Genomic DNA, 26,685 nt, shown 5'->3' on the forward strand with positions numbered 1-26,685 from the left:
CATACATTCTATTTGGGCAATTTCTATAAAAGCGTTCAGATTTGGGCAAATTTACGTTCTCCCCCCCCCCCCTCCCCCAAAATGCTTTGGTCTCGTACGGCTATGGTCACAAGCACGTTGTATCGTTGGCGTTTTGTCGCTTCTACCTTTTTCTCGACCTTTGCTATGTTGACGTGTATTGTTGTTTGCTGTGATGGTCAGAAATAAAAACAACTGAACAGAATTGAACTGAAAGTGAAAATCAAATCTTTTAGAATGAGATGATGATCGACAGTTATAATCCGAGCAACGCTTCAATCACACTGCTACCAAGCACCAATAATCATTAGGCCTATTCGACCTTAACCTACTGATTTTCTATTCAATGCAGCATGTTCTCGTTATTAGCCTATCAACTTTAAAAAAGCGTATTAAAATCATAATGTATCAAACTGAGTAGACAATAAATATTCAACTTATAAAAAAAATTTGCCAGTAGGCTACTTTTTATTGCGAAAGGCTAAAAACTCTGAGTAGAGTGAAATGTGAATGGAATAAAATGCAGGATGAATAGGTCCTCAACAAAACGATTTTCTTTGTCTAGAGTTCTTCTTTGACTTGGCCACCATCATTAGTATTATTCTTTTCTTTTATCTCATTGCTTGTGTTGGTATCCTTCCGGCCTTCATTGGGAAATTTTCTATTAAATCAAGGTCAAATAAATAGTCAAGTCAGAGAAGTTAATCATTTTGAAACAATGCTTTGCTAGCAACAAAAGGAGCTGAGCTGGTTATTCAATGCCAGCAAATGATTGTGCCTGCCAGAATTTAGTTTTATAATTTCCTTCGGATAAAATCAAACCAGATATTTTGTAAGAACGATTAAACAATAAATACTTTTAATTACCGTACTACAAAACTGCTCAATGCCAAGCAAAATAGCCAAGGAGAGCACATTTCAAATATAGTTAGGTCTATTAGCCTACTTTCTAAAACCTCTACAGCCTGTTTCACTCTGAAAGAGGGATTATCAGAAGGTCCTGAAAAATATGCAAAAGCAATAAGTCGGTATACCTGAAAAGATATTAAATATTATATCCTAAATTTAATCTGCAAAAAAACCTCAAAATTACAAATGTTGTTAGCAATCTGCTTGGTTTCCATTTGGAAGTCTTAATTGAGGCTCTTGTGGTATCTGATGGAGTTGTAATTTTGAGTGTTTTTTTTTTTTTTGCAGATTAAATTAAGGTTATAATATTTAATATCTTTTCAGGTAAGTTATTATAGATTTATTGCTTTTGCTTGTTTTTCGGAACCTTCTGATGATCCCCTTTTTGGGTAAAACAGGCTGTAGAGATTTTACGTTAGAACTGTTATATTTCGACCCCTGATTTCGGCTTGCTAAGAGTAAAGAACTTTTAGTATTGTGGTTGGTTGGTTTTGAATCTTTATCCTCAGACTGACAATATTGTTATTGCCTTTGATGGGTTATTCTTGGTGGTTTTCGCATACTTGAAGAGGCTTTTGACGTAGGGCCGGTGATCGAGATTGGCAGAGTGAAGTTTTCTGATTGTTGTTGTCCTGGAATTATTCCATTCCCAATGTTTGTCGTATCCAGGCTTACACCTGGTGGTTGAAGATTTAGATTAAGTGGACTGAAAGGCAAGGAAGCCAAATGTTCATGTCCACCTTCAGGCTTGCTTTTAAGTGTCCTGCCAAAAACACAGCTGCATGCTCATGAGCGGTGTCGAACCGGCGCCCTTTCGATTGCCGTTCAAGCGCTCTCACCACTCGACTATGCAGCCGACGATGCATTCCCAATAAGTGCTGCTGAACAGAGAGCACCAATCTTGAAATGCGTTGCTCAAGCGCACACCCCGAGAGCCGAACCAGCGCCGCGTGATCTTAAGTTGGACGTTTCACCATTGAGCTAACGGGTTGGACTCAGTTTGTGGTAAGCTGTATTTGTGGACTTAGTGTTCAGAGAAAAGTATAAGCTTCAAACTTACTTAAAGTGATTGATTAATTCGTTGACGAAGTCCACTGCCTCATCTATGTTCAATGTAATCGATTTCAAATCTGTTAATACGGAAAAAGTTTAACGTTTCTGCTTATACGTTGCCTTAGCCAAAATGTCATAGGCCTAGCGAGAGAAAAATTGTTTAAATAAATCGTATTTCCGCTTACCTTTCAACTTTTTTACTTTGGCTGTTTGCAGAAAAACGCTATCAAGATATTTCTGCTTAATATTTGTTTTCCTGTAGGTCATCTTCAGCAGATCAGCAACGTTTCCATTCTTTTCCACAAAATGTTTTTCGAATTTCTTACTTGTGCCTACAAATGAAAGTTGTTAAAGAAACGAAGATTTGACGTTATGCTACATTACTTTTACAAGTTCAGAATTTACTCAAAAAGATTATGCTATTATGCTCGATTACTCTCAGCTGGATCAGTTATGTAAGTGAATATCAACACACTGAAGAAATTTAACGTGTGGTCATATGTGTTAATTGAAATAAAAATGTTTTGAATTGTTTCAATTTTTGTTGTCTTTGTTTCGTGTAGTTCCTAATTTCTCTTTTTCCACGACCTTTGGACTGGCAAAGAAGGTTCGTAGAAAGAATAAGAGCCTTTTCATCAAAGAATTTTGTTTTGTATCGTTTCGTTTCGAAATAAAAGAGGCTTTGTTTTTCGACTTCAATGATATGGTATGAGCTTTGTAGAACATAATCTTGTTTCTTATTCATTGAAGAATTAGGCAACGATTTTAGCTTACAAGCGTTCAAAACGAAAACATTCCTGAAACATTTTAATCATCCCCGATTTTAATGATAATAATTTATGTTTTTATAGGCTATAGCGCTTTATCCATAACAGATATGCGTTGCTCAAAGTATTTCAGAAAGCAGACACTTAAAAAAAAATTGTTGTGTCTCAAAGCAAAATTTCTTTACCGTAATTCCGTTTCGAATTATTTTTCATGACATGAAAAGAAGTTTATTTTCATTTCATTTTAACCCTCTTGATTTAGATAGACTAGCCTAAACAAAATAGGCTATTTAGTAGGCTACCGCCCAAGTGGGCATTGCCGAGACCAGAGGTTGCAAACTCTTTTTGAAAATGTGCCTGAAAGAGGAGGAATAAAAAGTGTAAAAAGAAGTAAAGAAAAGAATGCATCAATATAGTTGGACACCATTGTACTCTAACTGGTTTTGCTCGTGTTTCGTTCTTTGCCGGCTAGAAAAATTTGTAGCGTTGTATGATGGGTTGCACTAATCCGCAAAACGAGCCGAATCTTATCCGTGGGTTAGTTAGTAGTTATCTAGGCTAAGGCCTACCGCCGGTTTAGCTGGCAGTTAGTTTAAACAGCTTCTTTTGAAAAAAATAATTTAGTCTACTTTACATTGTCACAGCAAATTTTAAAGTTTGAAATAATATTTATTTGTCTCCCGCACTTACCAATTCCTATTATTTCTTCCAATGACTGTAAAAAAAATATCAATTCGTTAGCACTTCAAGAATTTGACATTGATAGACAAAACGTATAAGCATTATACGTACCGTACAGTATATCTAAACATCATCCACGAACTTAACGTTTTTATGTGAATATTTTTTCAACAATTTTGGATAAATCCAATTTCAACTCTATATGCAGATAAAAAATATAGGAAAAGCGTAGCAAATCTTAATGTCAGACATCAATGTAAGTGGACCATAGTTCTTTAGTGGCATGAATAATTTTCCGTAATTGTCGAAATAACCTACCTTCTTGCGCGTCATTTCATAAAGAGCCAAATTGTAATTTATGTTGGAGTTGTAGAGCCTATAGTAAAACTAATATGACTTTACTTACGTAGGGGTAAAGTACCGCTACTTTTGTAGCGCCGCTAATTTTTTGGTAATTGTAGCGGTTGCGGCGCTACTTTTTTTCAATGTAGCGGTAGCGGAGAGTCACTACATTTCTTTCAGTCGCATTCCCGCTACTTACTGCTTTCCCAATTTAAAGTTAAATAAATAACTCGTTTTTAGAGATATTTTATGGCAACAATGCGTGAAAAAATCAAGACAAAAAATCATTCAACTGTTGCGGGAAACATCAAGCCACGTAGATAGGCCTACTTTTAAGAGTGACACCAACACCAGCACAATGGCAAGGATGAATTTTTTGTGTGTGGTGTCATCGCATGAAACGTCGGTACGAAAAGAAACGTCAATTGTGGAGGCCTTTTTTCAGACAGAAGCAAGTCCTTGAGCTTTCCTAATAGCGAGTTAAAACGTCTATTCATTAAACACAACACCCCATTAGCCATTCCATAAAGTGCTGCGGTGGAGAGACGTTTCTCCATTGGAAAACACGTAGGCCTACCAAAGCGGGCAGGAATCTACGACTGGCATTTTGAAATGCTCGTGTTTTTGAAAAATGCATGACAATAAATTTCACTTAGAATGTGTCTTCTATAACGAGTAACGACGTTGAAAAACCAACGTAAACGAATGATATCATCCGTTTTCAAAGTCATTTTAGCATCACAAAGTGCTGTATCAGTTTAAGAGAAAAGTAGCGGGAGCAGTAGCGGTAGCAGATAGCGCGTTACTTTTATTTATTGGTAGCTGACAGCGGTAGCGCGAGCTACTATAGCCCGAGTAGGTGTAGCGGGTAGTAACGCGCTACTTTTAAAATAGCGGATGTTCGCCTCTAATTAATTCTTACCAGCATTTTGCTTTCTTCACTGTTCCCAAAACCTACAATAGTGGCAAGCATAAATAGCATGCACTGAATTGCAACATGTTTTCGAAAAGACATCATAACTGTGTAAAACTTTATACTGTATATATCAATATGTAGACTATGTTGGCTACAATTATGTGGGCTATTAGTTAAGCCTTCTGTTTTGTGAAACTTGCCCTATTGAAAATGTTGGAAAGCTTTTGGGAAACTTTAAAAAATAATGTTAACTAGCGGAATTAGCCTAAGATTACATGTATTAGCAAAAGCGAAACATTATAGCCTATAAATGGTGTGGAAGAAAAATGGTTCTCTGATTAAACAACCGTCAAGTTTGGACCTATTTTCTTATATTTGCTTGATTTATTGTAGTTGTGAAAATTTTTATCTTTGGACTCGAAAACCTTCCTGAAAGGTTCAATCCTTTTAGTTTCGCATACTTGTAGAGGCTTTGGACCACCGACGTTGGCCCGGTCACTGAGATTTTAATGTATTCCATTTGCTGAAGTGCTGATGTTTATGAATTGTTTCAGCCACAAGGTGCCGTTGAATGGAGAGCTGTTCTTCAAAAATGCTCACAACCAGAGACGTAGCCGAGGGAAGCTTGGAGCGGGGGGCAATTGCCCCATCAAAAGTTTGTAGTGAGTTGTCTTCATCTTATGTAGGGCTGATCTGTTTATTGTAGATCAAAAATTACTGTAACCTACTGCTGTAAAAAGTAATGTTGGGCTGTGTAAAGGCTGAGCTGCTTATACGTTTTGACACTTTGAGAAAATCGCTTTTCTCAGCTTTACCGTAATCTAATTTTTTCTGCAATATTGTAGGCCACATAACAGTAGGCTAATATTTATGGCAATTTAACTGAGGGGAGGAGGGTTCAGACCAATCGCCTCTCCAAAATTTTATCTTGCCCTCAAATAATGCATTTTTAACATTGCGACAACGTTAATTGCATTGCATATTCCGCGACAATATGCATAAATTTTTGGCAGCATTCAGAAAATATATTTTTAAACAAGCTTTTTATTTCAAGCATTAAAACATTTTCCCCCAAACAGTTATTTTTGCCCTCCTAAAATTTCCTTTCTAGCAACGTCATTGTTTACATTCGTCGCCAAGTAGACTATGATTCTGTCATTAAATATAATATTTTGACAATTTTCCTTATTGCTTTGTGTGATATTATTAGGCTATGCAATGCCGACCTATTCCAAGCGTGCTGAACAATTTAAGATTTAAATCAGGGCAAGAGCTAAAATAAAAACTTATGCTGTGCTTCTCAGATATGAAATACTTTCGAAATATTCAGCTTTTTATGGCAACTGAGGTGTTTAGGTTTTAGTTTGCTCATGCGATTTTTCGCACGTAAAGATATGACTCATACTTCTTGCGGAAGTAGGATACGGCTTAAGTCTATTGCGAGGTGATCGGCGAAAACGAGAACGGAAAAACCTTTTCGGTCAGGTAAAATTATGGTTTTTGTAGAAAACATACGATCGTCCTTAAAGTCGAGGCTCTACAAATTTTTTAATAAAATTTGTCTTGATTGTCTGATTTGTTACAGCCATCCTCCCTAAAGAGAGAAGGACACACACATTTAAACAACCACGATGGTGTCAGAACCGCAATATAGCCTATGGGTTGGCAAAAACATGACGTGTGTATTGTAACCTAATCTATTTGGTAATTTGCCGCCACGAACACAAGATTATCGTTTCTAGCACTAGTTGCATTGTTTATCTGATAAAAGTGAAAGTAAAAGCAAAGACAGACAAATTGATTTATTCCCTCACTGACGTTTCGCGCACTATGGCAATGTGCAATTGTGCATCCTCAAAGCAAATAACATACAAAATAAAACTTACGAAGTTATATACCGTACTGCAGTGCGTTGAACTTGAAGGCAAGAGAAAAAAATGAAACACACATTATTTTAAATATTGACCAAAGAATGTGTGAGTGGTTACTTTTCACGTTAGATTACGTAGAAACTTCCAACATTAAACATAAAGTCAAAGCAGTTGAGACTAACAAAAATTCGAGACGAAATTGAATTACGACAAAGTTTCCAACTGAGTTCAAATAGGCATAAAGTCCAGGCCCGGATTTAGGGGGGGGGGGGCGCAGAGGGTGCAAGTGCCCCGGGCCCCCGACTTTTGAAGGGCCCCCTACGTGGAAAAAATATGATTTTGCGCTGTTTTTTTTCTTTCAACTCTTGAAGTTTCTGCAAAATGCTGTGCAGTGCTGGATTAATGCTACTGTAGATGTAGAGGTGGTTTTTTGCGCCGCATTGCCCCCGATCTAAAAGTGCCCCTGCCCCCCATCAGCTAAATCCGGCCCTGATAAAGCCTGCTTGTCAAGACAATATAGATTTATAAGCTTTTGGTAATAATATGTGTGTTTTTTCTTTTGTCTTCAACCGCACTGACGCATAGCCATAGGAGAACAAAATATTTTGGGGGCAAGCAAAATTTGCCTAATTGAATTTTGTCAACTAAATGTAAATTCTTATAAAAAGAGTCGAGCTATAGAAAGTGAAGGCTAAAATATCAATAGGTTATGGCATGGGCTATTAGAATTTCCTAGGTTTCACCAGACTTAGTGGATTCCGAGACATAGCCTACAGGTCGAGTTTGAAAATGGCACCAGGTGATTGCTTGCGTAAAGCTTGCGAGGAAATGATGTGGCCACATGCTAAGTAAAAAATACAGTTTCTAAAAACGTGAGCCGTAATAACGTGACAATAAACAAACCATATCAGCAGAGTGTTTACCTTTTCTCATTTCTGCCAAAAAATTAAACGAGGCAGTGGCGCACGCGAGATTTTCTTCATGGAGAACAGGAGAAGGGGCCCTTAGGCTACCGAGACAAAAAGCCGACTTGCACTCTTTTTCATATGAGTAGCATTCTCAGCCTCAGTTTTTGAATACAAAAAAGTCAAACAGGACTTTTGCATGAGGGTGTAACATAGGCTACCACAAAAGCTATAGGCTATAACTTTCGTGCACTGTTAGGCCTAACTCTATCCTACTGAAGTTTTTACTTTGTAGCCTAGCATCTAGTAAAGCAACTCTTTTAGAATTCAAAACCGTACTGGATAGCCTATATTTTGAACGGTTTCCAAAAATTTCCTCATGAGGTTAGTCTGTTCTAATAGCTCAGTTCGTTTAACGCCAGATTTTGTGAATACGTGATTCCCACAATGCCTACTTGGAACCGAAGTTGTTGCATTGCCTAGTTACGTGTTGAACGAATCTTTATGACGCTTGGATAAAAGATTGCAATTTTAGAACAAAAAAATGTCGGAATATTTTTATGACCAACTTCCGAGATCGAAGAATACCGTGATTTGAGATGCTCGTGCAAGATAATAAAGTAGACGCTGATATCTTCAACAGCAGTCTGTTGGTAATAAAGTAAACGTAAATTACTCTTAAAATAATCGTAGGCTATATCTCAACTTTTTTTTGAAACATGCATGGTCTTATAATTATTGCTTTATCGACGTAACTTTATATCAAAACACGCTTGATATCTGGAAGACATAACTTCCCTGGGTATAATTGATTTCCGCAAGATGATGTTTTTTTGCGTGTTTGTTTTGTCATTGTTTCGTGTCGCCAAGTTGTAACTATTTCGTGAGTCGTGCAAGGCCTGGTGCGTTGCGCTTGAAATGGCTTTGCCCGTGGTAGGATTTCTTTGCCTGCCTTGCTCTTCTTTGCTATGAGCTAAACGCATCAAGGTGTGTTGCCCCACGACCATCACGGCATCAGCACTCTTGATAACGCACCATGGCCGATCTTCATAGCAAATGTTTATTTATACAATTCTTGAAAATATCAGCTAAAGCTATAAAATTATTGGCTGTTGTTTTTATTTTTGATAGTAACATTTTCTTTTCTCTTTTAAATTTTTCTGAAGGTGTTGCAACCGTGCCAAATTTCTCTCAACTTTATAACTTACTTCCGTTACAAGTACGTTTTAACGTTCGCAATTTGTCGCTTCTACCTTTTTCTCGACCTTTGCTATGTTGACGTGTAGCCTATTGTTTTTTGCTGTGATGGTCAGAAATAAAAACAACTGAACTGAGCATGCAGAATGTTAGCAAATTTCCTAAAACCTCAGCAATGGAAAATGGTACAATCAACACACGAAGTTATGAAACAAACTATAGGCCTACTGTAATTCCACCGAACATGCGATAGGTGTTTTAAAATCTACAAAACATGATTTAAAAATCGGCACTGAAAATTATATCAAGCAATCACAGTGAAATTTCTAAATAGATGAATTTGAAGTCATTGCACGCACAAAGTTGGAGAAAGAAGAGATCTGAGTTGTGACTTGAAAGTGCGAAAACCATAAAGCCGTCAAAGGCATGTTTGAAAGCAACAAGTGGGCAAAGACAAGTACTTCAACTATGTGAACTCGTCCAAAATGTAATAAGTACCAGGCAGAACCTCGACCAAACCAGCTGCGATATGCAGAAGTTATAAGGATTCACAACTCACGAAATTCGATTCGATTAAATAAAGAAACTATTTTTTATACAAAACTTAGCCGAGGCAACAGTCGGATTCGAATAAAGTTTTAAAAAAAACAACAACTTATGAGTCAAATAAGTGAAATAACCAGCCGGTGACTTAAAGGCAAACAGATAAAACTGCGCAAAGACCTTTAAACTCAAGTATTACATCCGTGAAAAGAAAACCATTCTTCTTTGTCCTTAAAGTTCTCACTGAGGCTAAAAGTCGAGTTCACCAACAATCATAATTTTGCCAGACAAGCGATGGAGTAGTGTTTTTCCTCAGCGACGTAACCGTGACGTACAGTAGCTCGGAGCCATTGTTCCGAGATAACATGGAATTTCCTTTGAAGGGATTGTCGGACTTTAAAAATATCAGTCAAACTTGAACTTGTATCTGCTTCTGACGTCACGATAACGTGGGTTACGCCATCTGTTGTTTCGCTCAATATTCCACCGTAAAAGCGAATCTGAAAAAGTAGAAGCAAAAAGGTACGGTGAAACAAGTTAAAAATAAAAAATGTAGTTCTTTGTAATTAAAGTTGTCAAAGCTATGACAAAATTGTGATTAAAAAGCAAGTTGAATAATGTGCAGCGGTTTCACAGAGAAAAGATTGCGAACACAAAGTTAACGCTTCAATTTATGATGATTGAAAAAAAGTCGCAAACTCAGACCAACGACAAGACTGTTTCCAATGCTGCGATTAAAAATGGTCAAGTGCCATTAGTTGGTGTAGTTTGCGGTTAACAATATGAGGTCCGACGGTTTGTGGTAGTGCGCACCGGCAGCGCAAGTGCTCTGTAACAGAATGGAAAGTTCATGCTGTGACGGTTCGATTGTCAGTAGGCACAAATGAGCAACACACTTCAAGGCTAACTTTCTTTTTATTTACACACGGTGGGTGAAATAGCTTGCAGCCAACAATATTTCAACAAGTGTAAGCTTGCTTCATGTCCAACTCAATCTTTGATAAAAAGGCAACTTCCCATACTTGTAGAAGGTTTAAATTTTATCTGGCCATCAAGAAAGTTTGCTTCGCTAGAAATCACAACGTATTTTTTCAGTCGGTTGTGTGTTCTGATGGCGCATTTGCAGCTTGGCTGAGTGAAAGTTTTATTTCATAAACTTACCAATGACTTAAGTTCAGCCAGAGTAGCAGCATTTGATCCCAGATCAGATTCGACAAAGTGAAAATTATAACCGACAAGAAGGTTTGTCGGAAGATCATGGAAACCATGCGAATCGTATCTGGGAATACAAAATAATTGTACAATGTACAGCCATAAAACAGCAGTCTATCTATAAAGATGACAAAAAAACAATTGACAATCTTCTCTCTCACATTTCTTGTTTCAGTGCGGCGGAAATAATTAAACGTTCCAAGATTGGATGATGTATAAGTGAAAATGGTAACAGCAGTTTTTCGGGAACATGATAGATATACTGTAATGTTAATGGCTTGATGCTTTGCATGTTTATAATAGTGTGCTTGTTCAACTATTTCTCGACAAGCCATTGAATTCACAAGTATCTCTTATGTAAACTAACGCAACCTCTCTTTCGTTCAGAGATACTGTATGTAGCTCCAACTTACATTAAAGCAGAAGGGTGGTGTCACATACTAACCTTGTTACGATGTCAGTGACAAAACGTTGAAAAGATCTGTGTCGGTCTTTGGCGTCATAACTCGGCATGATTGCAGCGACAGATCCACTATCGATTCCTGAGAAAATTTCCTTCAACGAGCTTGTAGTCACATCCTAGACAAGTCTCCGTCTCAATTCAGGCCATTGAAATGACACAAACAAATAAACTCTTGTACTCAACAAAGGTTTAATCGATAATCTTGCATCATAACTAACGCAACAAGCAGGCAATAGGTACAACAATGATTTTAACAGATGATACCTTGATGTACTCGTCGCCGAATCTGTCATACTTCTCTTGGAAACGCTTCGTGGTGGATGCCGAACCATGCAGAACATCTCTCGGCTCCCAAGGTATGACCTTACCTTCATCCAAGCACCGTATCAGCCAATCAACTCTGAATTCGTTTGAAAAACGTCAGGCTTAAAAATAACAGGCGGTGGAAAGAAGAAAAAAAATCATAATTTAGGACCCTTACTTTATGACGTCATATTTTCCAGAGCGGATGGCGTTTTTGACCCGGATGTTGTGTTCGTTTCGGGCGATCACGCAATGCACGCCGGCCATCGCGTTTTGTAGGAAGGTACCCCCGTTTTCAGCTATTCGCCGTTCCAACTCCTGAACAAGAGTCAAGCATTAAGTAAGCCTGTGAAGTAATCCCACAATCATCAAAAACTCTTTCTAGAAAAACACAAGAATCTATACGAGCCAATTTGAACAACAAAACTAAACAGCGCAACCAAAATCTGAAGTACACAACTTGGCGAGGAAAATACATCCACGAGCTATAAAAAATAGAACGCAACGGTTAGTTTCAAAAGAATTGTTTACAATTTCTGGTAAAACAAACTCTTATTTCAATTATAACTTTTTCTGTATTTTTGGACTCCTTATAAGGGTTTTTGAAAAGCAGAAAGCGTTTGTTTTATTGTTGTATCCAATAGAAATAATTCCAAACCCTGTCGTTTTACTTGACTTCATGTTTTTTGAATGTGCTGCAGGCTACTTGTTCGTTGTAAGAGTCCTACAAAGGCGAAAGAGAGCAACATCGAACCTGCTTGTCGTGATGAAGCGAGCCAGTGATGACGCAAAACGTCTTCCCTTCAAACGAGGTTGAAATTTGTTGAATGCTCGAAATGTCAGCTCCTGTTAAAAAGAAATTTGAGTGATGATGACGCAAGATGGGAAAGATGCATGGATCCAAAAAAACCTAACTTACCACCAATTCTGTTTTTATTGCTTCAAAATGCAACTGCCCAAAATTTACAAAACATGACCAAAAGAACGCAATATGTCAAGAGTGAAATGTCTGACACTGGCAAACAACGACATAGGAACCTTGGAATTTAGAGGATATAGTCGACGTTGGTCCCGCTTTTAACTTTCTCCGCTTAGTCGCTGGTTGATCCGCCTTGTTCAGCGATGCATGACGAGCAGCTAATTTACCTGAAGAGCAGAAAAAACAATGAAAATCTTATGTTAAAGACAAAAAATATAAACTTTTCAAATAACTTACCATCAGATATATCCCTTAAATCTTTCAGTTGATCTTCATCCATGGCGTCCGTATATTCCTTGTCATCTCTGATTCCGACGAGGCGCGGGAAGCGGAGCGTACATCCGGAAGCGTAGGAAGAAGATGGAAGTATCTCGCTGGCTCGGACCTGGTGTGAAAAGCTAAACACTTAAAGTTATCATTGCTATCGTGCGGGTACAGAATCAAAACTTATGCAAGAAGTAATTCACTTGATTAACAGTTCCACGGCTACATGTAGCCACGGTCACGCTTCACTAATTTATAGTAGGTAAAATGGGACGTTTACGGCAACTTTTGGCCAAACAAGAGAGTCCCCAAAAAGTGTGCTTTGCTGTTTTGCAATTTATTTTGATTGCATAGTATAGACATGAATAATATAGTAACAACGTACTTGCACAACGACAGAATTCCTGGGATGAAGATAAACTTCGGGTTTTTCTTTCGCAACTTCCAACCAACCGGGAGGGTTCTTCTTATCGTAAACTTTTAAATGTGGTTTAAGTTTTTCGATGATCTGAAAGTTACAGAAGCATAAATATTTCCCCTGACAACTCAGAATTTCAAGCTACCGGCACTATATTTTATACGCTATTGCGACAGTTGCTATTCTAGCCATCAAGTTAAGGAACGTGACAATGAACTGACTTGAAAGTGGTGCTAAAAATAACCACTCTCAGGTTTGGAAAAAAAGTAATAATGGAAGTTATGGAACTTCCCTCTAAAACGGTTGCAAGAGTGAAACAAGATTAAGATACGCTTGATAAAAGCGTAAGTGAAAAAAAGTGCTGAGATAAACTAGGAAATAAATGCTATAGGTTAGAAGAAGATTGAAAGAAAAATGATCAAGCTTGCGTGCAATCTTACAGTAAGCCATAGAATAGTACTTGAATGATATAAAACAGAAATAAGCACAAAATACGCTTTTTTATTTAGTGCCCAGCCCGACCACGTCCTGAACGTGCACATGGTTCAACATCCTGCATGCACGATCACATGAGCTGTTTTGGTCAGGTAGATATTTCAAGCAAACAAAACACTTTAATCACGAACCTGAAGTAACTGTTTGTCTGTGTACCCTGATCCGACACGAGCCAAAGACTTGTATCTTTGAGGAGGCAAGGTGGTGTCGCTAGGGCTGCGGACCCCAACCCCGAGGTGGAACATAGACAGAAAATTTCCGCGTCTTCCGGTCCCAAAACTTCCGCCTGTGGAGAGAAACACATCGGTATTTTTAACTAAGCCATGATATAAAAGAAAATTAAGCGGGTTATTATCACAAATCAACGCAAAAAGTCGATCTGACGGTTCAGTGACAACAATTACCGATGATCACAAGATCTAAGTCATCTACAACCCCAGCTGTGTATTCGGGCTTCAGCTTGAACCACCCACTGCCTTTCCGCTTGTTGGGAGCGTACACAGAAGAGGGATTCTTTATTATAATACCTTCCTCTCTTCGGTCAATGGCTTCATTGAGGTTTTCTACCACCTGAAAAGTAAATACAAGATGTGAGACTAGGTGAGTGAATAGGACTAGGTGGGTAATATCTTTGTGAGACTAGATGGGTCACATCGTTTGAAGGCGAAGCAGATAATGACAGCACAAATGTAGAGTTGTAGACCTTAACCCGCTTTTCATGCAACTGTCACCAGTGATGATTCTATGTGAAAATTAACCAACAACGTAACGACAATCAAGGAGATGTATTGCGATTTCAAAGGCTGTTTTTGTAAAGCTTGGTTAAAAAAATTGTTTGTTGTTAGAGTGGTAACTGTTGTCAAGAGTTTGTCTAAGGAAATTATTCAAAGTTAACTGTGAGTCACCTCTTGATTGCTGCGAGCTTGTTTTGTTTCTGCGAACAAGAGTCGCCCAGAAAGCGGGACGAGGGTTTCCTGCAACAATCGAATTCTCTCACTCTGTGTTGTCGTCGAAAGTCTTTTGCCGTTCAAGTAGAGAATGTCAAATACCACCAGACAAGGTTGGAGGTCGGAATCTTCAGTGACGTGCTTAATGTCAAATCTGAGTAAAAATTTAAAGTTTCTGATTAGTTTAACATCTCATTGCGTCAAAACTGCAAACAAGTTTTGCGATGAAATATGTTTTACTGTGCCAGCAGTTGAACTACTCACTGTCCACCTTTCTGCATGAAAATCTTTGCAGCTGCATCATAACCCATCATCTCGCCGTCAATAATGCATGAAGTCACGTGATCACGAAAACAGCCATGAATGTGTGGGGTCAAAGTTCCGCTGTATGACGTCTCCCCTGTGTATAGAGATTGAGATACAAGTTTAGTTGATGTTCACAGCAAAGATACAGAGGATTTTGTTGACGAACCACAACTGACGTTTCTAACAGTAGTCAAAGTCGCGATATTGCATAACCTGAAGTGTTCAACATGAATTTTTATAACTTTATCTTTTATTGTGTGTCACATAGAAATACCCACCATAAATAAAAGTTGAAAAGTCAATATCTTATTGATGAAATCAATATGTAATTAAGTTTTGATGAGCAAAACTAATCAGAACTTGAAAACCGACATTTCAATATTTTCTGAAATTTTTTCTTTACGAACCAAAAACCATCGAATACTCTTTTCCGCTTCTGGAGAAGTATTTATATTTGTTGCCGTCTTTGTGCAATTGACTTCTCTCACCGTCGTACTTAATCTCTATAGAGAAGGGTTTACAGTCCATTAACTTTTCAACCTGAAATTGGAGACACAGTGACATGATACAGTATTAACAAAATCGAAAAAGTACAAACACAGAAGACCGCCACGTTAGCTCAGTGGTTAAGCGCCCGATTCAAGATCAAGCAAAGCTGGTTCGACTCTCGGAGCACGCGCTTGAGCAACGCGTTTCAGGACTGCTCTTCATTCAGCGACACCCAGTCGATGGAATAGTGCCCCGGCAACAACTCTTTCCTGGTTTTTTTTTCGCTGAGACTTTTCGGTCATTTGTCCGAAATGACTTGAAAAAATTCGGTCATTTTTTATTTATTTTGGTCATTTTTCTGATGAAAGTATTTCCTTTTTGACCAAATTGACATTTTGACCGAATTGACTAAATATTTTTTCAGACATTTTAACCGAATTGACTAAATATTTTTTCGGACATTTTGACCGAATTGACTAAATATTTTTTCGGACATTTTGACCGAATTGACTATATTTTTTTCGGACATTTTGCTAAAAAATCGGTCAATGACCGATAAATGACCGAAAAACCCCCCAGACTTCAATAACAATGAAAACTTCACTCTGCCAATTTCGATAATCGGCCATGTATCAGTGATGCAAAGCCTCTAGTCTACAAGTTTGTAAAACTACAAATAATAACCTATCAAAGCTTTGTCAGTCCGAGGATAAAGATTCAAAAACCAACCAACCAACACAGCTTAATTTGTAATTGGAGTGCTCATCTACTAAAAGCGGTGTCAGTATTTGTTTTGAAATAAAACGGAAACTCCTGTACCTCTTCCAGCTTGGCATTCAAAGCCAGCATTGGTCGAAACGGCTGAAACAATTCAATTTCGGTGTCAGATAACCTCACATTTACATCTGGGAGCCGCTCACAAACCTACAAAAAAATGTAATAAAGTGAATTGAATTTGAAGCTGTGGTTGTTAGTTTTACTCAATCCTTTGACCTTCTTTCAATTTTGTTGTTGATGCAGCAATTAAATAACAGAATGAGTGTCTCTTGTTTTAACGTTAAAGTTTAAGGACCTGTCAATACCTAGTTGAAGAACCATTGGACGGACACTTGAAGCGAATCAACAGTCACGCACGTGCGTCGTGTGTCTACGCAAATTAATCTCAACATCATTGCTCATGACATCTTCAATTAACGTCAAAAAGAAGTTTTTCGTTTGAGTTTCTGGGGCCGAGGTTCTTATCCCTAGTTGACCATCCTAGGTTTACGATGTTTCCTGGACTACGCTGAAAGGTTATTAAAGAGCAGCCAGTCTTTCGTTTCATTATTCAAGACACGCAGACCTTCTGCATCATTTTATTGGTGACTGAATAATATTGATTAGCTAAGTTAAAAATTTCTCCAGTGATGCATTCATGATTTTAATAGAATATTTTTCTTTTAACAGAAAAACTAAGTGCGCTTTAAAGTAATTTTTTAGAGATCCCCTCAGGAATTTGAAATAACTTCGCTTTGGTTGTTACAAATACCATTTTAGAAACCAAGAAAATACCATAAAATAATTTAGAAATCAAGGCGCTGTTTTACCTGCTTTAGACTTGTGGTGACATTGTAGACTTCTTCAGCATCAGGGTGAAATGCAAGTAAGATAGCTTTCTGGCCCAATCGAAGTTTTGTGTCTTTGAGCATGATACGAATAAGCCATTTCTGTTCTATTGCTGATGTCTTTTTAATCACTTCCAACAATGTTTTCTTCATCTTCATTTCAAAAAATATGAACAAATTAATTAAAACCGTTTTGAACATTGAATAAAGAATATTTTTAACACGCATTGTAAGTAAAAAAATTACTACATGTAGTATTCTAACAACAGGCCTCATTCTATGAAAAAAAATAAGGCAAGTCTCAATCAAATGGTATATTATGTCACATAGATGATTCGATCATAAAAAATGCTATAAATGTGATTGTTTTCCAATAAGGAATTGAAGAAGTGAATATTATATAGGTTGACAATTAATATAGCTTTGACAACGTAACAGATTTCAGTGCAACTATTGGTTTCACTCAGAAATGCAAAGATTCAGTTTGACAAGATATCCAAAACTAAAGGCACAGCAATGCAACGTTTTTGTTGTATTCTAAAGAACAAGGGATTTAACAATATGCCAGTAGCTGTTAAAATGCATAGCCTACATCATGATACCCTAGCAACATACAGCTTGATGATAAAATTTATCTATACTGACTGTCTGTGGAAATAAAGCAATGACAAATACAAGTACAACTTATACTTACCATTTCTCTCTTTTTCTCGTTGTTATATCGAGCAATATCATCCAAACTTTGATTAATTTGTGAGATAGTTAATTCTCCCTTAGTTATGCAACGCTTTGACAAGACATGCTGGAAAGCCACTTCAGCAAAGTCACCTGAAAAATTAACCACTTTATAAAATAATGAAAGAGTCATTATATTGTTGACTATCAGTCACAGTCACACATGTAATGCCATTGTTAAAACTGCCAGTTTCTTAACAAACCCAGCAAGTGGAAAAGACAATTAGTATACATTTCAGAAAAGATTTTATTAACGAAGGAATTACTGTAATTTGACTTTAAATCTTAGATCTTTTAAGAAGTTGATGTATGATGTAGGGTGGGAGATTGTTTGTCAAAGGGACTTTCGTCTTGATTTAAATGTGACATTGCTTGAGCCTAATTTTAATATTTTGAGAGCAATTTTTGTTTATTTTGATCGCAATTTTTGAGAGCTATTTTTGTTTTATTTTGATTGCATTTATGTACCAAATGCGTATTTTAAGTTTAATTATGTTACGGTGACAACAGCAGTATTTCTGTAAGTAAAACAGTGAACAGTAAAACAGTGAACCGAATAACACGTTATTAAACCAATTTGACAAAACAATCAAAAAGCACAGGAAAAAATATACTACAATTTGCTGGGTGACACGTGCTTGATTTTATTACCGTACTCTACCTAAACAACAATTCAAATATATAATGAGTATTGCACAAGATTCAAATAAACCTACCGGTTGAAGGTAAATTATTTTTTGGGTTTCTATATTCCAACAGTTTTTTTGCATCTTGACCTGTCTTGGATAACCCAAGAACCTCAATGTAAAGCTTGGCAAGTAAGACTTCCTAAAAATAACTCTGAAATTAACATCACTTTAGCAAGAGATGTGTTTATTGTCTGAAAGATAATGTGTAATTACTGCTGCTCCAGCAAGTAGACATTCGATAAAAATAATCTGTCAATTTGAGACATAATCAGCACAGATTTCAGTAACACACATATAAAATGGAAAATTTTCTGTTATTAGCTCAGATAAAAACTGAATGGCTACAAGTTTAAACAGGCTACATTCTTAGTTCCTAAGTAAGTATGGATGGTACCAAATACTTAATTTCTATGTACCATACCTTAACACCATAAGAAAGCCTTTCCTTATCTGCTTGAGGAAGAATTAGACGAAGAACGGGATGAAATGAACCACTTGTAGCTCCAAATTTTGCTGCTATTTCTTTCCATCTGGTTATGAATTTTAAAAATTCTTGTTTGCGAATAGAATTGTCTGTAAATATATGGTAGCGTTAAATCTGTTAGATAGTTTTATCATCACACTTGAAATAAATCAATATTTTTCCTGATGAGGACAGAGTGTTTCTCTGAAAACATAGAATGTTTTCGATGCCGAGCAATGTAGGCACTAATTTAGTATGGTATGGCGAATTTAGATGCCATTCCGAGTAAAGTGTATTTTACTGGGTGCTTAGCGGTTTTTACAACAATCAATCTAAAATTATGAAACAACCAAAACCTTTTCCTTTTTTTGACATCCAATTATTCAAATGTTTACTTGAAACCATCTGTTGCATGTTTTTTGCAGTAGAAACAGTTAAAGATGCATGTGCTTGATGCATTAACAAACATCTTAAAGTTATTGTTGTTCTGCTTATATAAAGGGCTAGTAGAGCAGGGCATTGCACTCATTTTGTCATTTTTAGTAATTAATTATTTTAACTGGGGTTGAATACGTCATGCCGAGATGAGGTGAGAGGCAATGCTCTGCTCTACTACACTTAATATGATTAGATATCCACAGGACATATGTATTCTTGATCAGTTGAAATCAGTTGAAAGTTTGTTTAAATCAGTCTATATATTGATTTCCAATTTATTACTTGTGCTTAGTTGGAGTTGTCAGGCAAAGTCAGGTGATATGGTTATGATGGAGCCATGAGTTTTGTGGAACAGCTGATGACTTGGTTACTAAAATAAAACTCTTGAATGTGTGAGGTCAAAAGTGACCAATAGGCCGAGTAACGTATCGCAAAATCAATATGAGCTACAATTTATGCATTTTGAGTAGGCTAGAAATTAATTAGCTTCTTTTTAAAAAAAATTGAATAACTTTAACAGGGTTCCCACACATTTTTATAAACAAATTTCCTACTTTTTCAATACCAAATTTTAAAATTTCCCTACCTAATTTCGATCTAAATTGCGCATTAACAGTGCTTAATTAATGAAACTTTCTGTGCTGTATTATTTCAAAACACGATCATGCACAGGTTTAAAATTGTATATCTGGACTCTATTACATTGAATCAGAATGAAAAAAATAATAATAATGTAGAAAATTCCTGTTAGAACAAAAAACTTTTTTTTCGAAGACCCAAACTGAAACCGGTTTAATCCGGTTCATATCGCAAGATTTTTTATCTTCAATTTAGTCATCAAGGTTTTCTATGCTTTTTCAATACCATAAAGGAGATTTTATGAAATTCCAGACCTTTTCCCAGCCTGGAAAACGGGTTTTCAAATTCCCTATTTTTCCCTACTGTCCCGATGGCGTGGGAACCTGCTTTAAGTGCGTAAAGCTATTTTTTGTAGCACTTCTGGTATATATAGGTATTTTGTCCAGGCCATTCTGTTTGAAAATTATTGTGAAATTTCACAGGCACGGCTGGCACGTACGTGTGTCACTAGATCAGTGGTTCCCAACCTGGGGTCCACGGACCCCTTGGGGGTCCGTGATTATCTTGATAAACTATGAAAAAAAAAACGAAGCGATCTTTTTACTTTCATTTCTCTGATTAAATTTGCTTACGTTGAAAAAGTTTCGGCATGGCACTTTGGATCACCTTAATATTCAAATACTGCTGACATTTCTAGAACAATTCAGTTATTTTCTTATTTGAGCAACTGTTTAACCTGATATTTACTGCAGGAGTAATAGCGGCAATGCAATATGACACAGTACAGGAGTTGAGTAGCATAATTATTACAATAGTCAATAGCAGTGCTTCTTAAACAGGTGAATGGTTCACCCCAAGGTGAATAAAATTTTTGCATTGGTGAACCAACCAAAAGGGGTGAATAAGGGTGAACCGTCAGCAATGGATGATAGCTTGAGAGCAGGCGGATATTCTGGGTGTTCATCCTGTTCAATGAACGGGTCTGCTACTATTCGGTGAGTTCCTAACCTCTAACCCTAACCCCAAATCCCTAACCCTAAAACGGCAATGATAATTAGGCTACGGTACCCGATAATTGAAAAAAAAAATTGAAAAAATCCCCTGTCAAGAGATCGGACTCACCGAATCGGGCCATTCCGTCAATGAACAGGTGAGAATTTCCAAAAGCAAAATCAATTCTAACTTTTTCATTTTTTAATCAAAACTATATAATTGTTCTTTATAAATTTTAATATTTTTTATTGTTTGACAAGGGATGCAAAGACAAGGGTAAATGAAATCTGAAAACTATAAAAGTTTAAGAAGCACTGGTCAAGGGTCCACATCTTTTAGGCACTGACAGTTAGGCGCTGGTCTAATAGGCGCGCACACTGTGGCGTCTGGATATTTAGGTGCGGAGCACTGTGGCGCCCGGTCATTTAAGTGCTATTCCTAGTGAAGTCTGTAGATTGTATCAGCTTGGCAGGGAGGGGCGTAGGGCAATGCTTTTCACACAAAATATTATATTGAACAGGAAAATATATTGTTTTGTTAATGTGTGTGCGTTGTTGGTCATGGCTTCAGTGAGTGAAGTTGCTTAAACCGGCAATACTTTTTCACACAAAATGTTATTTTTTTGAATGCTTTTTCCGAAACCGCCAATGCTTTTCACACAAAATGTTATATTGAACAGAAAAATACGTTGTTTTGTTAATGCGTGTGCGTTGTTGATCATGGCTTCAGTGAGTGAAGCTGCTTAAACCGGCAATGCTTTTTCACACAAAACGTTATATATAATTTTAAGCAAAAAGTTCACGTAATTTAGCCTACAGTCTTTTTGATCGAGAAATTCCAAAGTAAGGGGTTGCCTAGTCAGTTTTGACTGCCAATTCCAATGAGTGAAAGAAAAAGAAGTCCTCATCTGATAACTGCGCCGCGAAATTTTTTTTTTTTAATTAGCCAAAAAAGGACAGGCAAAGACTATGGATCTGCCATCATTTACATTTTTTTTACTTGAAATAGGCTACCTTTTAACCTTGGACGTAGGGATACTTCTTTGGTCATCATGGCAAAAATCCCAAGGCGTGTGTATTAAGGCGATGTGAAATTTGAATGGACAAAATCGAATTATCACACAGGGTGACTACTGTTGTGTAGAGTATTTTTGTGAAGTTTTATGCAATAAAATCCAGTATCCGTAAACATGTAAGCATTTAAAGGTTAGTATTTTCTAATTCTTGCAAGGTGATTCCACAAAAAATACTATCACAACGCATCAATCCACGTGATCCAGATAGCGCGCTCTGATTGGCTAGTTAGGGAAAACGCGTTGTGTGCCGCACACACGCGCGCGCGAGCGATTGCTGTCTGCTGCTGAAAGTCCTTACTCCTGAGACTAGAGATTTATAGCTTGATGCTGATTACTGAAGATAAGGCTGCAAAATTCAGATAAGAAGTTGTTTTAGCCGAACTGTTTACTATAATTTTATGCTTGGTTGTTAAATCATTCAGGCTTCGGTTCAAAGTTAGGTTAGGCTAGGTTTTCCAAATCATGTAAAGTAGGAGGCAATGTCTGTAATTATCAGGTCTTCTGGAATAAGAACTGCTTGTTCAGGTCAAGTTGCAGTTTGTGGTTCTGATATTTCTGCGTTTATGATAATTATATAGCTTTTAAAATGACATTAATAAAGTTCATAGTATTACCAGAGGTATTACGGAAGGCTCAGACATCTAAGTTTTCAGCACTTAAATTCTTAGTTCTCTGTACTGTATGTAGATTATCTTTTTTCAAAAAGTTGCATTAATCTCTTCACATATTATCTTTAGTTCATAAAGTGACCTTGTTGTGGGTAGCATTGTTAACTGTTAAATCATGCCTAAAAGTTCTAAAAAGAGTAAGAAGCACGGAAAGCTCTTCTGTCATTGGACCCTCGAAGGAGCTTCCCACTGCTGATTTACCAACACTATGGTACGTTATGTTCTTGCATTCTGTGCTTTGTTGAAGGTGATACTCAAGTACTTTATCTCTGACAGGTTTTAATTAAGCTTGGTAGTGGCATAAAACATAGACCAACTCGTATATTTTCATATGGATGAAGGGTACCGGTAGTTGTTAAAAATACTAACATATAGCTTGCATGAATGGACAGTACACGTACAGTAACCAAATAGCAGACACTTTTCAAAACCTTAATGTGTTGAAATAATTAATTGCATGTTTACGAAGATAGAGCACTCATAAGGAATTATTTTTTCAGGAAGCTGGAAAAAAAGCTAACTATTCTCTTTTCAAATGAAGATCGCATTCCTAAAACAGAATTGAGGTTTCTCCTCTCCCAACGTTATCGTGGAGTAGAAGCACCGTTATACCAAATTGGGCCTCTTGACAAAAGGACAACGAAAACGTTTCAAAAGAGAGTTAACAAAAAGGTGAGTTCTTACATATCTTTTCAAATGTTTTTGTCTAGTGATTTTCTGTGAAATGTACCAAACTTTTGTTCGATCACAGGCTTGTATAAGTATATTCTTTGATAACAGGGTCGGGTCATGCATAGACAGGTCTCATGTTGTGTGCTGGGGTTGGTCAGTTGTTGTCATTGACGTGGCTCTTCTAACAACATTTGTTGAATGGAGCCATATGAGAGAGACAATGAGTTAGTTGAGTTACTGCCAATTCTACAACCCCACTTCACCATTGCAGATGTAGTGCAACCAACTCTAGATAGTAGGTGGTTTAAGGATTTTTCCTTTTTCTAAAGCATTTCCTCACGGGAAAGTGATTCAGATGTTCTGATTTCTATGTCTCTAAAGACAGACTTGTGCTTTCACTAAAGCTAGTCGTGCTATGTTGAGAAGATTTTTCTTGACTATCACTAATTTTTGCTGCCATTTGTCCGAAAGAGTATTATTTGTTATGTTTGGTATATATATTGTTTTTTGTTGTGACAGTCAAAAATAAAAACAAACTGAACTGATTTACATGGATTATTTTGTGTTCTTTACATTTATCATTCACACAAAAAACTTGTTTTTCAAGAGCCTCAAACAACAGCGAGTAGATGATTTCGCTGCAGCAAAGAAGTCACAAGTGGTAGAGGAAGAGAACTGGAAAAAACAGCAGTTTTCTGCAGCAATTGATGAAGAAAATGACTCTCCTTTCGAACCAGCTGCACCTAGTACATCTGAATGTGACAATGCCCCAGTATCCAGTGATGATCCTGCTCTGCGATGTTTTGCTATGAACATGTTAGAAAATATTCGCAAACCAAAGGCAGCAACTCTTGTTCATTCGTTTGTGCACGTTTTACAAGCACATATAAAGTTGGTTGGTTGATGTGTAAGCTACCATTGGTAGAGTTGAAGGTACTATATCTCTCAAAAAGACAAATGTAAATCGGCCAAAACAATCGAATATTAGTGCAGTGCGTTGTGTGATTATGTAATACATATTACTACAACAAAACCAAAGTGTCATCTTATGCACAGTGCATTCCTACTCTTGCCATAGAAGTGAAAAAAGCTTTAATATCATCAGTTTTTGCTGACCAAGCAAAAGTAGGGTTGCCAGGTGATTGTTTAATATTTTTCCGTACACCCCCAGCCTTTAACTAAAAGGGCAACTAGCAGTCGCGTCATATGTAACTGTTGTTGTGGTTGTTAAAGTTGGAAATTTTTATAATTTAAAAAAAATAAACAAAGTTTTTTTCTTCAAAAAATTTGTACCTGGCAACTCTGTGCTGGCAACAAACGCCAGGGACAAAATCGACTACATGTTTAAGATTACTGAATATTTTTGCGTGAAATTTTAGAGAAATACTCTACATAGCAATAGTCACCCTGTGTGATAATTCGATTTTTGATTTTTTAAAATTTTTTGATTTTCACATCGCCTTAGTGTATATACGTCCGTGGTCGCGAAAGAGTAAACTAAAAATGAACGCAATAATGTTCGGAAGCTTGAATAATTTATTGATAAAGCTTTCACCAACGCAAACTTGGACTAACAACAAATAAAACAATAATAAATCAATAAAACAACAATCTATTTTTCTGTTCAATATAACATTTTGTGTGAAAAGCATTGCCGGTTTAAGCAGCTTCACTCACGGAAGCCATGATATAATTTGGAAGCTACACCGTTATGGTTAACGAATCGCAACTGCTCGTTATACTAGTGAGTGCTCACTGCTCAGCCTTGTGCTGATGGCCAGGAAAAACGCCCCCTTTTCACATGTCCTACCCTTGGCACCTGCTGGTTTTGTTGGCTCTTTTCTTTCCACAAAGATAAGAGTTAAATTGACTGGTAAAGTGGCGGACCGGCAATCGATTACCCTTGTGGCAAGAGTCGATACTGATAAGCTAATACTGAGGACCTCATGGGCGAAATAGGGTGCAACCTAATTCGTACCATGAACAATTCGTACCGTCAGTTCGTAACTTGAAAAGATCAAGAGAAAAAATTAAAAAAAGCCGAAGTCGGTGATCGGAGTTTCCGCAAACAAACAAACTGAAAAGATCGAGTGGAAAAAATAGAACATAGCTGATCGCAGTTTCCATTTTTCCGCAAACATTTTAAAATTTCCGGTAATGATCATAAGAGTTTGCCGAAGTCGCTGATCGCAGTTGCTCCAAACATTTTAAAAGGGTTAGGTTTAGGGTTGATCGGAGTTTCCGCAAACATTTTAAATGGGTTAGGGTGTTTCCGCAAACAAACCAACTGAAAAGATCGAGAGAAAAAAATAGAACAAAGCCGAAGTCGCTGATTGCAGTTTCCGTTTTTCCGCAAACAGTTTAAAATTTCCGGTAATGATTCTAAGAGTTTTTGTTTGTTTGCGGAAACTGCAATCAACGACTTCGGCTTTTTTTAATTTTTTCTTTTTCTTTTTTCAAGGTACGAACTGACGGCACGAACTGTTCATGGTGCGAATTAGGTTGCATCCGGCGAAATACATGTCTATAGCTGTCAATCGGCTGCAGAGAAACTTATAGCCAAGGTTTGTTGTGTAATTTCACACGAGTTACCGTAAATCTGGCTGATGCAATATTTCATAATTCGGAATGGTGCAAGACCTCATCGTTTACAGAAATATTCCATGATGTAAGACGCCAGGTAAATTATCAGTGACTACTAACAGTTTTATGCTTGATCTGGGGAACGATTGTCTGTAACATATATCTGTAGTAAAACCATCTACAATTCCTCAATGAAAAGAATATTTTGCTAAAACGCAGCTAGGTTGCAAACTGAAAATAAACACTAAGATAAAAGCAACATAGGAGCTGGAGACAAACTTAAGGCAATGTAGCAACAAAACAATCAGTAACTACGGTACGTACGGTAAGTTACAAAGTAACTTTACAGTTAAAGCAAGAACACGTCAATACCTACTAAAAAATGATATCATGAGTCCCATTGGCAATAAAGACCGAGGGTTCAAAACTATTCCAGCAATCAGCTAGGCCTAATCATGGTACTAATCAGAAAAAAAACAACATACTTTTAGCCTTGCTCATTCTTTCAAATAAATGGCAGAGCTGATTGAATGGTATTTTGCCATCTACAGATATTTCATCACTTGCAGTTGTTAAAGTGGATGATGCAGCTTTTCTTCCAGTATCATCCATGACTGCCAAACTTGAACGATAGAAACAGTAAGAACAATTTACATTAGTGAAGCTTGGCCTGGCGTAGTGGCGTTTAGGGTTGCCAGAGGTTAATATAAAAAAGAGCCCAAGCTTATGCAAAAAGTAGCCCAAAAGTAGCCCAAATTTTTTGGGGGTTCTAAAATGGAGCCCAAATTGGAGCCCAATCAAAGAGATAGGCTATTATACAAAATTCTTCAAGAACGCTTGATCATCAGTCCCAAATTATAAGTGTTTTTCCAGTTCTTCACATCTTTCAGACAGATTGGCAACCATGCATTCACTCAACTGTTTGTTAAAATAACTACAAACAAGTACCGGTTCCACATCAAGCAACACAAAAAATGGTTTAATTGCTTTTCGTGATGAGCTAACGCATCCAAAGCGTTCCCCTCAAGACCATCAACAGTTTTGATAACCCATGCACCTTGGTCGACCAACGTAGAAACTATCTTTTTTTACTCATATAAATTATTAA

At 37.1% G+C, this 26,685-nt stretch overlaps 2 protein-coding genes across 2 annotated transcripts; both read right to left on the reverse strand.

Moving 5' to 3' along the window:
- Positions 1-213: 213 nt before the first annotated feature.
- On the reverse strand, positions 214-4,828 carry LOC145769690 (uncharacterized). The gene is made up of 5 exons (XM_082581366.1): positions 4,693-4,828; positions 3,438-3,462; positions 2,166-2,312; positions 1,988-2,057; positions 214-679 (listed from the first exon to the last, which is right to left on the reverse strand). The coding sequence occupies exons 1-5, from the start codon at positions 4,786-4,788 to the stop codon at positions 580-582; spliced, it is 438 nt and encodes a 145-aa protein (XP_082437492.1). The 5' UTR covers positions 4,789-4,828; the 3' UTR covers positions 214-579.
- Positions 4,829-8,579: 3,751 nt separating this feature from the next.
- Positions 8,580-26,188, reverse strand: LOC145768628 (DNA ligase 4-like). The gene is made up of 20 exons (XM_082580174.1): positions 26,063-26,188; positions 18,528-18,679; positions 18,134-18,245; positions 17,377-17,510; positions 16,665-16,835; positions 15,898-16,002; positions 14,997-15,129; positions 14,548-14,683; positions 14,242-14,437; positions 13,741-13,906; positions 13,468-13,622; positions 12,809-12,931; positions 12,397-12,544; positions 12,219-12,326; positions 11,935-12,026; positions 11,359-11,498; positions 11,142-11,277; positions 10,860-10,993; positions 10,364-10,481; positions 8,580-9,702 (listed from the first exon to the last, which is right to left on the reverse strand). Exons 1-20 carry the CDS (start codon positions 26,076-26,078, stop codon positions 9,475-9,477), a joined length of 2,703 nt encoding a protein of 900 aa, XP_082436300.1. The 5' UTR covers positions 26,079-26,188; the 3' UTR covers positions 8,580-9,474.
- Between the last annotated feature and the right edge of the window lie 497 nt (positions 26,189-26,685).

The sequence above is a fragment of the Aplidium turbinatum genome, chromosome 4 (genome assembly GCF_918807975.1).
Source record: "Aplidium turbinatum chromosome 4, kaAplTurb1.1, whole genome shotgun sequence".
Taxonomy (NCBI): domain Eukaryota; kingdom Metazoa; phylum Chordata; class Ascidiacea; order Aplousobranchia; family Polyclinidae; genus Aplidium; species Aplidium turbinatum.